This window comes from Salmo salar, chromosome 05, assembly GCF_965601325.2.
Source record: "Salmo salar chromosome 05, fSalSal1, whole genome shotgun sequence".
Lineage (NCBI taxonomy): Eukaryota > Metazoa > Chordata > Actinopteri > Salmoniformes > Salmonidae > Salmo > Salmo salar.
In genome coordinates, this window is record NC_138295.1 from 53,570,652 (window position 1) to 53,584,283 (window position 13,632).

Genomic DNA, 13,632 nt, shown 5'->3' on the forward strand with positions numbered 1-13,632 from the left:
CTTTCTCTCCTCCCCTCATAAAAGGTGTATTCCAGTGAACACAAAAAGAGATTTAAAGCAAATTTATTTACATAAAGGACAGGATAGCAAAAAACACTGATACGGACACTTGAAATAAAGACAAAACATATGATGGCACTTCCAAAAACAAATGTACACAAATTATAATTTGTTAGCAGTTTGAAAAAAGTCAGTTAAAAAGAGGCTGTACACTTTAAAAGGCTTGTTATTAGAAAGATATAGAACACTGGTTAGATTCTATACACTGGCCAGTTAGTGTTTGTGCATGTTCTTCTGCAACATCCAGCTATCGGTTCTCCTTGTCCACGGACACAGTCAGGACTCTCCGGTCCATCTGACCCAGCCTCTGTCTGTCTGGGGTGGACACCTTCAGCGTCATCTGATGGGCAGGGAGGGAAGAGAGAGACAGAACCGTTCAGTTAGACCAGGAGGTTTAAAAACAGTTGTGATTGTTCATTTTCCTCTGACCCACCAAATAGAGCAATCCTGTCCCTTAGGCTTTAGTGTGCAGACATGAAAGAATGAGATGGAAAGAGTGAGATATCGATGTAAGTACATGTGCAGATAGTTCCCTGAGGGAAAAGTGTGTGTACATTAGGGCTGGCACAATCACCTTATAACAGACCGTTATGATGACGACAGTCATGAAAATAAAATACGTTTCTCTTCAAAAACCATTTATTTGTATTATTTTGAATGGAATAGCCGACTGAAGACGGGACTGCCGGGCAGTTGAGTCGGTTTCCGAAGGAACATGGGCTCGTTACAACTTGATGAAACAAGCATGGTCTTGTAGCACACAGAATGGGCTTGCAACCTCTGACCCTGGCAATTTGACTGGTAAACCGATTGGTACATACACAACAGCTGCCTGGTATTGTGATGCAATAATTTCCATGGTAATGTAGAATGATCATTAAAATTATGTTAACAGACGTCACCATTTAGTTGTATGTATTTTTTTGTTATGTCAGTTGATTCAACAAATCACAGCACATATTGATGAGTACACCCGCAATGGGGTTCCCACTAGTTGGGCCAGTGGCAAAGTCAAAATTGTTAAAAAAAAATTAAAAAAAAATAAAAATAAAAAAAGTTTGGCTTTTTGGTCTTAGTTTAGGTTTAGGCTTAAGGCCAGGCACCACAGGCAAACATTGCGATTTTGCTTCTGTCGGTCAGATTTTCTGATTGTACATTTTATGGAAGTTGTAAAATATCACAAAAATAAAATGTATACAAATAAAGTATCATTTTATCCCAACTCCATCAACTACACCTACCATAAGTGTCGTTCTTGATAGCATGTTTTATGTTGAACGTCAACCACTATTTTATTTTTTACATTAAAAAAAATAAATATACATGTTCCATGTTGAATCATATCATTTAAAAGCTTGTTGTTTTCCGGAGCATATCGTTAGCTATATCCTTTGTAGACGTAGTGCTTCATGCTGAAAGATTAGTAATTTACTGACATGCGATTGGTTACTGGCATTTAAAAAGGCCCTTTCCGGCTAACTGATTAGTTAAAATGTCTCAGCACATTTTCAAACAAAATCTCCCGGAAGAATCAACGTAAAGCGTGGCAAAATTATAACCTCGAAGAATATACCTACAGTATGTGAATAAAAATAGGCGATCTCAGTTAGCCAATGCGTGAAAAGCAGTGAATGAAAGGAAATAATTGCCTGAGCCGCCGATCGAGTCAGTATAGGTAGAGGAGGTATCCCGCAGCAGCGCGTTGAGACGCAAATTAGTTGAGAAGATAACTACTGTAGCAGCGACCAACCAGACTGCAGCCAGCCGACAGTGGCTTTTATTTCACGTCTCAAATAAACCAACTTGTACATTTGTGTCTAAACACTGGACTGAAAATCCCCATAGAATCACTGGTTGGTGAAGTCTGTCATTATAAAATGTGATCTTGATGCATTTAGGAGGAGTGTTTACACTTCCTCCAGGGGAGATGTGACATTTGATATAAAATGTGGGGATGGTTCTTCTAGCAGTGTAAAAAATAATATGTATTTCCTTGCTCCAGCAAATGTATTCCAAGTTAAAAACAGAGTGATAGGAAAACATAACTATACAATGAGACGGTCACATAGGCCTACGGCGTCATAGGGCTGTAGCCTAAAGTGATTCGTGAGAAATTACCTTTACATAAAGTAAATACATGCTGACATTTTGTTCTGCAGTTATGTCTAATGTCGACAGAGAAGTACTTTGCCCCCCCCACACTTTAGTTGCAGAGGGGCTACAGTCAAGGGAGAATGCTGCAGAGATAATTAGAAGAGCATACGCAGATATAGACCCAGACAGAGTTGCTGAAGGAGGATGCCGTCATAGACATGAATGTATTCTTCAATGGCACAAGAGAGGATTCACTTTCAACTACAGGATAGGTGTGTGCATTGGTGTCGGTACCATCGAGCCATAGAAAATGGTGAAGATCCACACATTATTTTTTAATAGAGAGGTTTCACAGAAAATGGTATCTGTATAGCATAGGATGTCAAATGATAACGTCCTCAAAAAGAATGTAGCACGGAGGAACCCAGAACGCAAATAAAAATGTCTGAACTCTAATATGGTCGCGATGCCTCAAAACTGTCTTCGTAGGCAAAAGCCGCATTGACGGCGCAGCCAGTATGGCAGTAGCCGCATGCTATAAATGTGATGAACAAATTGTGGCTTGACAGAACTTTGGTGACACTGGAGCAATCAGAGAAGAGTTGTGAGAGCTGACGCTGCTTCAATGTGTGCCAAGAGTAGGCGCAGGTCCCATGACACAGTCAAGTAAAGCATCACCAGCAATACCTCAGAGGGCCTTACATATGGGGCAGGCATAGCTGATAAATAATCTGCACATTTCAACAGCCATACAAAATCCTTGTAAAATATATATATTTTTTGTCACATACCTTTATTTAACTAGGCAAGTCAGTTAAGAACAAATTCTTATTTTCAATGACGGCCTAGGAACAGTGGGTTAACTGCCTTGTTCAGGGGCAGAACGACAGATTTGTACCATGTCAGCTCGGGGATTTGAACTTGCAACCTTTCGGTTACTAGTCCAACAGACCAGTATATGCTCTATTGCTTGAAACATATGTATTAAACATGCTAATGTATTTGTAAAAGGTATATTTGATGATTACTGGTCAGTTTAGAAGTGATCTATGAATAAGAGTTTAATGTGACATAAATGGTCATATTTAGGCTAATGTACTTTCCATATCTTTAAATCGGCCATTTTCTTGAAATGACATGTTCCCGGTGCGACAATTCATTTCTGTCTTCAAAGGACATGCATTCCCATTATTCCACACACACAGGTTCTTAGGTCTTAGACTTCTACAGAGGCCTTTAATATCTTGTGTCGTTTAGATTTTAAGTGTCATTTTATGTGTAAATATAAGCAAAATACGCATCCGTCATACATGAAGTGTTTCTAAAAAAATAATCCTATGAAATTACAATATTTTCATAAACTGATCTGTATGTCCGACCATTGAGTGTCTTATCACAATAAAACAAAAACATACTGCCTTGAAGCAATATGTTAAAAAACAGATTATTGTAATAAGCATATTAGCGCATATTTAAGGACGGTTTGCCTAATATGCATATTTTTTTTTTTAAATAAAACTTGTAATATTGTATTTATGTTTACTTTCAGCTGGTAAAGTTTGTCTGATGAGTAAAAAAAATATTTTTTAAATCCCTATTAACCTGTGGTGCCTAGCCTTAAGGTAAGCAGTGTGGTTAAGGTTGGGTTTAAAATGAGACAATTTTGAAAACCGCTTGCCCAGATAGTGACGATCTCACAACGGCCGCATCCAACCATTATGCCATCATTGACTTGAATGGGGACTCCCACAATGCGCCTATTCAAATGATTATAACGGTGACCAATAACCATCATCTGAAATTCCATGACTGTCACAGCCCTAGTGTACACCATCTATATACCTGTGTAGCTTTCTCCCGGGGAGAGTTGGTCTCCTTGAGCATCTGCAGAGGGGAGCGGCCTTCAGCCACGAGTGCCTTGTCTGCCACACGGGAGAGGAGAGAAAGTGTTTAATTTTTTAAAATAATTAATGGGAAACTTTTCTAAAAATGATAGACAAAAACACCCACGTACCTCTCTGCTTCTGTTTGATCGACTGCCCCTTGTTCTCATTGGCTATATTCTTGTTTCCAACCTGGACGGAGAGTGGTGAAGAGGACGAGCCCCCCTTACCTCCTCTCCCTCTGACCCTCACCCCTGTGGCCCCGAAGCCCTTCCCTAGCCACTGGGGCTTGAACACCACTTGACTGGGGCTCTTGGTGTCGAAGGTGGGGCAGCGGATCCCAGTGGCTTGGGGCTGCTGCTGGCTCACGCTGGGGCTTGGACCAGTGGTTGTGGTGGATGGTACAACAGGCGACACTTGTGTAACGGGCATCATTGGCTCCACCACTGGTGTTGGGACCTCCACTTTAAGCATCTCTGTAGCAACAGTGACTTCAGTTAACTCTGTAGCAGTGGGGATGGATGGTTCAGCCATGGGAGTCAGAGGTTGTGTGGGGTCAGGGGTGACTGAGGGAAGGGCATAAGCGTGGTCAGGTTCCTCCTTGTGGAGTTCAGCAGCAGCGTTTTCAGGGAGAGGAGATGCAGGGCTGTCGTAGTGCACCTCGGTGAATGTCGGCGATGGGGCGACACCATCATGGCAGGTGATCAAGCTCATACTCAGGCGCTTGTGTAGTGAAGACTCCTTGGCCTCGTCGGCTTCCTCCAGAGTGAAATCGGCTTCGACTTCTTTCTGGGCCTCCCCCACAGGAACCAAGGGGCTCTGGATGAGAAGCATATGACTAGCCACGCTCTGGGGAGAGGGCTGGATCATGTGACCTGAGATCTGTGATAGCTGAGGGGAGAGAAGGGGCTCACTGGAGCCCAACTCTCCCTCCACCACTGCCTCTTCCTCCACGTTGAGAAACTTGTTAAAGGGCACAGGGGCAACTCTTTCTACAGAGTCACTGTGGAGGAGCATGCTGAGGCGGCGGGCGAAGGAGCTAACTGTCACTGGAGGAACAAAAAAATATAGCAAGTTTAAAATACTCCGCGAAAGTTTGAAGTTTTGGTCTTCGGCAAGGTTTTTTTTCAGCTGTTTGTACACACAAAAATTCCTGAGGCGAGCTGAAGTTCGGTAGCCGAAGTCTACACCCCTTCGTCGGCGATACGTCAACAGTAAGGATTCTTCAATTAAATGTTTGTCATTCAAGAGACAACTTGTTTTCATGCACATTTTTTACTTGAGAAATACTGCAAACATAAGATGTCAAATTGTGCAACTAAGATCTCTGCAAAAACTTCCAAATGTATTACAATTGAGTTCATAGATTGTGACTATTGAGGAATTTATACTAGCTACGGTTTCTCAAAAGGGACAAACAGTACTATCGCAGGCTAGTTTTTCAAGCTAAGATCTTTTTAAAGGGAGTATGCGAGGCACAGGCGTTCACGGCCTTGCTTGACTGGATAGCTTTGCCACTTGGTTAAGATAGTTACCTCTCATTGAGTCCTTCATTGGGGTGCGGGTGACACCGACTGAGGGTGACCGAGGGTCGCTGGCTAGAATGGAGCATTCACTCTCCACAACTGGGACACAGGAGACAGTTCCACCCACCTGAAAGATTAATACATTCTTGTTGTATGCATGTATGCGCAATGCTGTCAAGGCAAAGGGTGGCTACTTTGAAGAATCTCAAATATATTTTGGGGTTACTACATGATTCCATATGTGTTATTTCACAGTTGTCTTCACTATTATTCTACAATGTAGAAAATAGTAAAAATTAAGAATAATCCTGGAATGAGTAGGTGTGTCCAAACGTTTGACGAGGACAGACACATTACATACACATATAGTACCAGATTAATCACATTTTACCATCTGGCAGTCCGATTTACGAATCTGGGTTTGGCGAATGCCAGGAAAACGCAACCGGCCCCAATGCATAGTGCCAACTAAAGTTTGGTGAAGGACAAAATGGTCTGGGGCTGTTTTCATGGTTCGGGCTAGACCCCTTAGTTCAAACGAAGGGAAATCTTAACACTACAGCATACAATGACATTCTAGACAATTCTGTGCTTCCAACTTTGTGGCAACAGTTCGGGAAAGGCCCATTCCTGTTAAGCCCGGACACAGACCAGAAATGGCTTCGACGCCATCTTCCGATTAGAGATCAGATCCGGAGGTAACTGCGCCGTCGCCCTCTGTTCCGTCTTCCACTCCAGTGGCTTCTACCTCGGGCTCAGATCAGAGCTACCACCCACAGTGAGGCTGCCTGAGACCAGCCCATTCATCATCCACGATGGATACTACCAGGAACACATCGACAACAGCCACCCTCGAAGCAGCGTTACCCATGTAGAGCAAGGGAAACAACTACTCCAAGTCTCAGAGCGAGTGATGTTTGAAACACTATTAGCGCGCACCCTCTAACTAGCTAGCCATTTCATATCGGTTACACCAGCCTAATCTTGGGAGTTGACAGGCTTGAAGTCATAAACAGCGCAATGCATTGCGAATGGCTGCTGGCAAAAAGCACGAAAGTGCTGTTTTGAATGAATGCTTACAAGCCTGCTGGTGCCTACCATCGCTCAGTCAGACTGCTCTATCAAATCATAGACTTAATTATAACATAATTACACACAGAAACACGAGCCTTAGGTCATTAATACGGTCGAATCCGGAAACTATCACATTTATTATTTCAGTGAAATACGGAACCATTCCGTATTTTATCTAACGGGTGGCATCCATAAGTCTAAATATTCCTGTTACATTGCACAACCTTCAATGTTGTCATAATTACGTAAAATTCTGGCAAATTAGTTCGCAACGAGCCAGGCGGCCCAAACTGTTGCATATACCCTGACTCTGCGTGCAATGAAAGCAAGAGAAGTGACAATTTCACCTGGTTAATATTGCCTGCTAACTTGGATTTCTTTTAGCTAAATATGCATGTTTAAAAATATATACTTCTGTGTATTGATTTTAAGAAAGGCATTGATGTTTATGGTTAGGTACAGTCGTGCAACGATTGTGCTTTTTTTCCGCAAATGTGCTTTTGTTAAATCATCCCCCGTTTGGCGAAGTCGGCTGTCTTTGTTAGGAAGAAAGTCTTCAAAGTTCGCAACGAGCCAGGCAGCCCAAACTGCTGCATATACCCTGACTCTGTTGCAGAGGTGACATTTTCCCTAGTTAAAAGAAATTCATGTTAGCAGGCAATATTAACTAAATATGCAGGTTTAAAAATATATACTTGTGTATTGATTTTAAGAAAGACATTGATGTTTATGGTTAGGTACAAGTTGGAGCAACGACCGTCCTTTCTCGCGAATGCGCACCGCATTGATTATATGCAACGCAGGACATGCTAGATAAACTAGTAATATCAACCATGTGTAGTTAACTAGTGATTATGATTGATTTATTGTTTTTTTATAAGATAAGTTTAATGCTAGCTAGCAACTTACCTTGGCTTCTTAGTGCATTCGCGTAACAGGCAGGCTCCTTGTGGAGTGCAATGTAAAGCAGGTGGTTAGAGAGTTGGACTAGTTAACCGTAAGGTTGCAAGATTGAATCCCCAAGCTGACAAGGTAAAAATCTGTCGTTCTGCCCCTGAAAAAGGCAGTTAACCCACCGTTCCTAGGCCGTCACCGAAAATAAGAATGTGTTCTTAACTGACTTAAAATAATAATAATAATAATAATAATGGCTAATCGGTGGCCAAAAATACCGATTGTTATGAAAACTTGAAATCGGCCCTTCCGATTAGTCGGTCGACCTCTACTTTAGACACTTCCTAATCAACACTAAAAGCAAAATAATTTTGAAAACATAAAAAAAATATTTAAAAAAATCACGTCGACCAAGACCGCAAACTGGCTACACAAAAGGTTAAGTAGGCTACCGCAAAGGGAATCTGAACGCTGTTCGTTAGAAGAGTAAAAGGGGCCCATTGTATTTCTTTGCAGCACATAAATCATTTCAGATTTTCAAAATTGATAAAATCTCAAATCCTTTGCAAAGGCATTTTAAAAGCATTGCCTCTATAGCTAATACCGGACACGTATTCTTCATCGTGCAGTCTTCTAAACTCCCGACTCCGTTTAATGCCAAGATGTTTACATTTACTTTTGATAATACTTTGTTACGTGGATCATAATTACAGTCTATCAGGTTGCGTGATCCTCGTAATGTTAGGTAGAAAATAAATATCACACAAATGAGACCAGTTATTTTTCATATTTGCATTTAATTTCTTTCACTAGCAAATGCGAGTGAACTGCTGGCACTTTAGAGCCCACTGAATGTCCAGCTTATGTTCTCTAACATTAGCTTGAAACAATTAGTGTTTCCCTTTCCACAACACACGGAGTCAAAGGGATTTGTCTATGCGTTTACGTACAGCTGACAGTTAAAAAAAAACTCAGCATCACAACAAACAGGAGGGGCAGACACGGGGTAGCTACGTCGAATAATGATGTATTAATCTCCATGTCGGTTGACAAACTCCGTACATGTCTGAGTTGCAGCTCAATAAACGGGATGTTAGATTTACACTGTGAACTTTATAAAAAAAATATATATATATTTTTTTTATAACAGGCCCTACTCATTTCTGCATACTTTTAACTCCAATCACATACATGGACAGAGAATTGCGTAGCTGGTACGCAACATGCGTGCATGTTGGCAGGTCTGATTACCCCAGGGGTGTTGGCAGACAATGTAAGTAACTTAAAATGTATGTCCCCGTAATTGCACTGAATACCTCTTGATCCTACAGCTATTGTATGCAGTAATCATGTGCTTATGAACCAGAGTTATACTGTTAGCACTGAGGTGGAGTCCCATAGTAGGAAGTCCACTGTGTGCAGCTCCAATATAAATAATATGAGCAAGTCTACTTCTGATAAGCTTCCCAGTAAAGAATTAAAAACAATCAAGCATCCCATAAGTGCTAAAAATAGCACAAATTAACATATGAAGCACAAGAAACAAGGTTCATGAAGTCAATAACTTGCCAGAGGACATCAATATTCTGACTATTTCTGAAAAACTCACTCGGATAATACAGTGGTAGCCATACATGGTTATAACATCTACCCAAAAAGACAAATGCCAATGGGGGCGATGTTGCGGCCTATATTCAGAACCACATTCCTGTGAAGCTTATAGACGATCTTAGGTTAAATACTGTTGAAGTAATATAGCTTCGGGGTCCTCTGCCTCAACTACAGCCCATTCTTGTGGGAAGCTGCTATAGCCCAAGTGCTAAAAGTTAGTATCTAGATAACATGTGCGAAATGCATGTGATAACAGATGTATATTTTCTGGGTGATTAAAATATTGACTGGCTTTCAAGCTGCCCACTCAAGAAAATGCACCAAACTAACCAGTGCCTGCAACCTGGTTCAGCACAGGAATGAAATTAACATGTGATCTATACATCTTTACTAATGCTGCAGAAATTTGCTTTAAAGCCATATCGAAATCCATAGGATGTAGTGGTCACAACATAGAAGCCATATCTAGGAAAACCAAAGTTCCAAAGGCTGGGCCTAATATTGTGTAGATGTCGATCATACAATAAGTTATGTAGTGATTCTTATGTTCATGTCAATAATATTTGCTGGTCTGTAACAAGGAACAACCAGACACTGCACACATTTATGAAATTGCTTACTCCAGTTACTAATAAGCATGCACCCATTAAGAAAATGACAACAATGTTAAATCCCTTTGGATTGATGAGAAATTTGGAAAAATTGGATGGTTGAGAGGGACGAGGCAAAATAAACAGAAATTAGGTCCCTGCTGTACAACCGATTGGCGAACGTACTACAAATTGAGAAATCATGTGAAAATATACTATGAAACAAAAAGAAATGATAGTAAAAAGTGTTGAAGCGCCTTACATGAAATGTTGGGCAAAAAGGCGCTCATTGAAGCAGATGGCTCATTCATCAAAACCCACTGATATTGACAACTCCTTTAATGATTTTTTCATTGGCAAGATTAGCAAAGTTAGGCATGCCAGCAACAAACACTGTCACTACACATCAAGTATATCTGACTAAATTATGAAAGACAAGCGCTGTACTAAAGTGAGTGTGAAAATTATTAGTGTCTATCAACAATGGCAAGCCACAGAGGTCTGACAACGTCAATGGAAAATTCCTGAGTATAATTGCTGACGATATTGCCACTCCTTTTTTCCATATCTTAAATGTAAATCCTACTAGAAAGTGTTTGCCCTCAGGCCTGGAGGGAAGCAAAAGTAATTCCACTACCCAAGAATAGTAACCCCCTTTACTGGCTCAAATAGCTGACCAATCAGCTTGTCACCAACCCAGTCTGCTGATGGAAAAAAGTATGTGTTATGGCTTTACACCCCCTGCTATATTGTAGATAAAGAGTTACTTGTCTAATAGAACACAGTGTGTTATTTAATTGAAGCCTCCCAAACATAATCAGGAATTCCCCAGGGCAGCTGTCTAGGCCCCTTTTATTCCCCCCCACTTTTTACTAACGACATGCCACTGGCCTGGAGTAAAGCCAATGTGCCATGTATGCAGATGACTCAACACTATACACTTCAGCTACTGAAATGACTAACACTTAACAGTTTCAGAATGGGTGGCAAGGAATACATTCTAAATATTTCAAAAACTAACAGTATTGTATTTGGGACAAAATTCACTAAACAAACTAAATCTTGTAATGAATAACACAGAAATTGAGCAAGTAAGTTGAAGTGACTAAACTGCTTGGAGTAACCCTGGATTGTAAACTGTCATAGTCAAAACATATTGATACATCAGTAGCTAAGACGGGGAGAAACACCATAATAAAGCACTGCCCTGCCTTCTTAACACTATCAACAAGGCAGGTCCTACATGCCCAAGTTGTCACCCCTGGACTACTGTTCAGTCGTGTGGTCAGGTGCCACAAAGAGGGACCTTGGAAAATTACAACTGGCTCAGAACAGGGCAGCATGGCTGGCCCTTAAAAGTACATGGGGAGCTAACATTGATAATATACATGTCAATCTTTCATTGCTCAAAGTGGAGGAGAGATTGACTTTATCACCACTTGGTTTTGTAAGAAGTGTTGACAAGCTGAATGCACCGAGCGTTCTGTTTAAACTACTAGCACACAGCTCGGATACCCATGTAAACCCCATAAAACGTCTCTTCACAATCCCCAAGTCCAGAACAGACAGGTAGGCGCACAGTACTACATAGCACCATGACTACATGGCACTCTATTCCACATCAGGTGACCGATGAAAGCAGTAGAATCAGATTATTATCTTTTTTTTTAAACAGATAAAAATATACTTTATGGAACAGCGGGTACTGTGAAGAGACGCACACAAAAGGTACAGACACACGTACTCTACACACATGTACATTGCAATATTGTTGTATAGTGGCATTATACTATTTGTATTGTGGCTATGTAGCGGTGTAATAATGTTATATGATGTACTGTTTTATGTGTAATGTAAGTGCCTTAATGTGTTTGAAATCTAGCAAAAGTAGATGCTGCCTTGGCAGCAGCTAATGGGGATCCCTAACAAATACAAATGCCCACATGCACAAAGTGAGGTCCATAGAGAAGTGGTTTGTCGAGACCGGTGTGGAAGAATTTGACTGGCCTTCAGAGCCTTGAGCTCAACCCCATTGAAACTCTTTGGGATGAATTGGAATGCCAACTGTGGTTCTTGCTCTTTGTTAAAGCAGCACCAACGCCATTTTAACGCCCATGATTTTGGAATGCGATGTTGGATGAGAAAGTATCTTCACACTACATTACCAAAAGTATCTCTGCCCTATCATCTCTAGTAATCTTAGTGTTCAATCTAGTAATGTTGGCACAGATGGGAAAAAAAAAAGGTATTTGATGTACAACCAATTCAGGAAGTGAATCAGAAAGCACTTTTATATAGAGCACCACAGTTGTGGTGTCATAATACCCATAAAACCTAGGGGGTCAAACAGGAAAACGGTTCCAATCGCTTTTCCACCTATATTTTCCTCCCCAATAGGGGATTTTAGAAACACTTTAAATTAAGGGCTGTGTTTAATGTAAGCTTACCCTGGAGTGACATTTTGATAACCATGTATATAACAGATAAGGAAACTTATCAATATAGTCAGCTCTATTTACTCTATTCTAAAATGCTAATTAGAATCAAAGTGGACAACATGCAAAACTACAAATCCCTACAACACATCTAGCTGACACCTGTGCGAACAGGTATTGTAAATGTAAAACTTGCAGAAGAAGCTTCTCAGAATTGTCCCTTTAAAGAAATGTTGCCAATTTGTTCATTAGCTATTACATTTAACTAAATTAGATAATTTCTGGATTAACTATTTCCTTTGCCTAGATTCTGCAGTCTATTACAGATAATCAAGGCATTTGTAGTTCTTTATGATAGTCAAATTAGCATTTTCTTTTTTGGGGGGGGGGGGGTGGGGGGTAAGTAATTTGATTTGTCACCTTGTCCTAGAGAGACTGCAAGGTTATCAAAACATCACCCCAGGGAAAGCCAACATGAAACACAGGCCTTCATTTTAATGGTGGTAAAACGATTGGAACCATTTCCCTGTTTGACAGGGAGGTTTTATCTGTATTATGACACCTCCACGGTGGGGCCATATTCACCAAGTACATTTACCCAGAATTAGACTTGGTGAAATGGTGCTGCCAGTTATAGACAAAATATACAGCCAGAACAGACAGGAATTTACAGACACAGTAAACAGAACAATTACACATTATAGGAGTATTCAAATTGAATTCAAATGCATGAGTTAAAAGTAAATAAACAATTTTCAAATGCTGGCCCTTGTCAGTTAACGTTACCTGAACGGGTGTGCGGTCAATGGTTACAGATGGAGACCGTGGGTCGACAAGCTGAGAGAGACGGTCGTGTTTGATGCGATGGCTGGGGTCATGTTTGGGCGTTGAGGCCACAGCAACCTTGCTCTCGCTGGATCCCATGACGATAGATGGCTAATGTCCTGAGACAGAAGTTAGACAAAAGTTTACATTCAAGTTAAAGCGAGTCTGTTGTGCCATTCATTGTCTTCTATCTAGCTAACCATCTTAGTTAAAAACGCGTTCTTATCTTTCAAGCCAGATATAAAAAATACAAAATTAGGCCATTTACAATTGTGGATAGGTTGGTAAAAAGTAAGATTGGGTCGACAAACTTGTTCAATCTAACAAGTCACCTTAGCTAAACTAAAGCCTTCGGGTGGCTAAACTCAGTTTAAAAATGTTATATTAAAGCTAGCTGCGAAATATGGTTCTTGCTCTTCGATTATTTCTACGTGACTCACATGAATCTGCTAGGTAATAAAGTATCTTTCAGCAAACAATGACTTACTTACCTTGCACGTTTAGCTAGAAGTGAGTGTCCTTCCACTTTTTCGCAGCAAATCATGAGGATTTAAATTGCGAAAATAATGTATTTAGCTATTTTCAAACCAGCCAATCAGTGAAGTTGGTGCCTCCGCCTTCCCAACAGAGATTGGCTGAT

The 13,632-nt window shown here is 40.7% G+C and overlaps 1 protein-coding gene across 1 annotated transcript; it reads right to left on the reverse strand.

Annotated features, from left to right (window-relative positions):
- Positions 1-47: 47 nt before the first annotated feature.
- cdca3 (cell division cycle associated 3) lies at positions 48-13,632 on the reverse strand. The gene is made up of 6 exons (XM_014200384.3): positions 13,484-13,632; positions 12,954-13,111; positions 5,573-5,690; positions 4,169-5,086; positions 3,997-4,076; positions 48-400 (listed from the first exon to the last, which is right to left on the reverse strand). Exons 2-6 carry the CDS (start codon positions 13,089-13,091, stop codon positions 308-310), a joined length of 1,347 nt encoding a protein of 448 aa, XP_014055859.2. The 5' UTR covers positions 13,092-13,111; positions 13,484-13,632; the 3' UTR covers positions 48-307.

Excerpts from the sequence above, each read along its gene's own strand:
- cdca3 (XM_014200384.3), bottom strand. The coding sequence starts at position 13,091 with ATGGGATCCAGCGAGAGCAAGGTTGCTGTGGCCTCAACGCCCAAACAT. Across the intron at positions 4,077-4,168 it reads GATCAAACAGAAGCAGAGAG|ACAAGGCACTCGTGGCTGAA; the intron begins GTACGTGGGTGT and ends CCCGTGTGGCAG. Across the intron at positions 401-3,996 it reads CCCGGGAGAAAGCTACACAG|ATGACGCTGAAGGTGTCCAC; the intron begins GTATATAGATGG and ends CCTGCCCATCAG.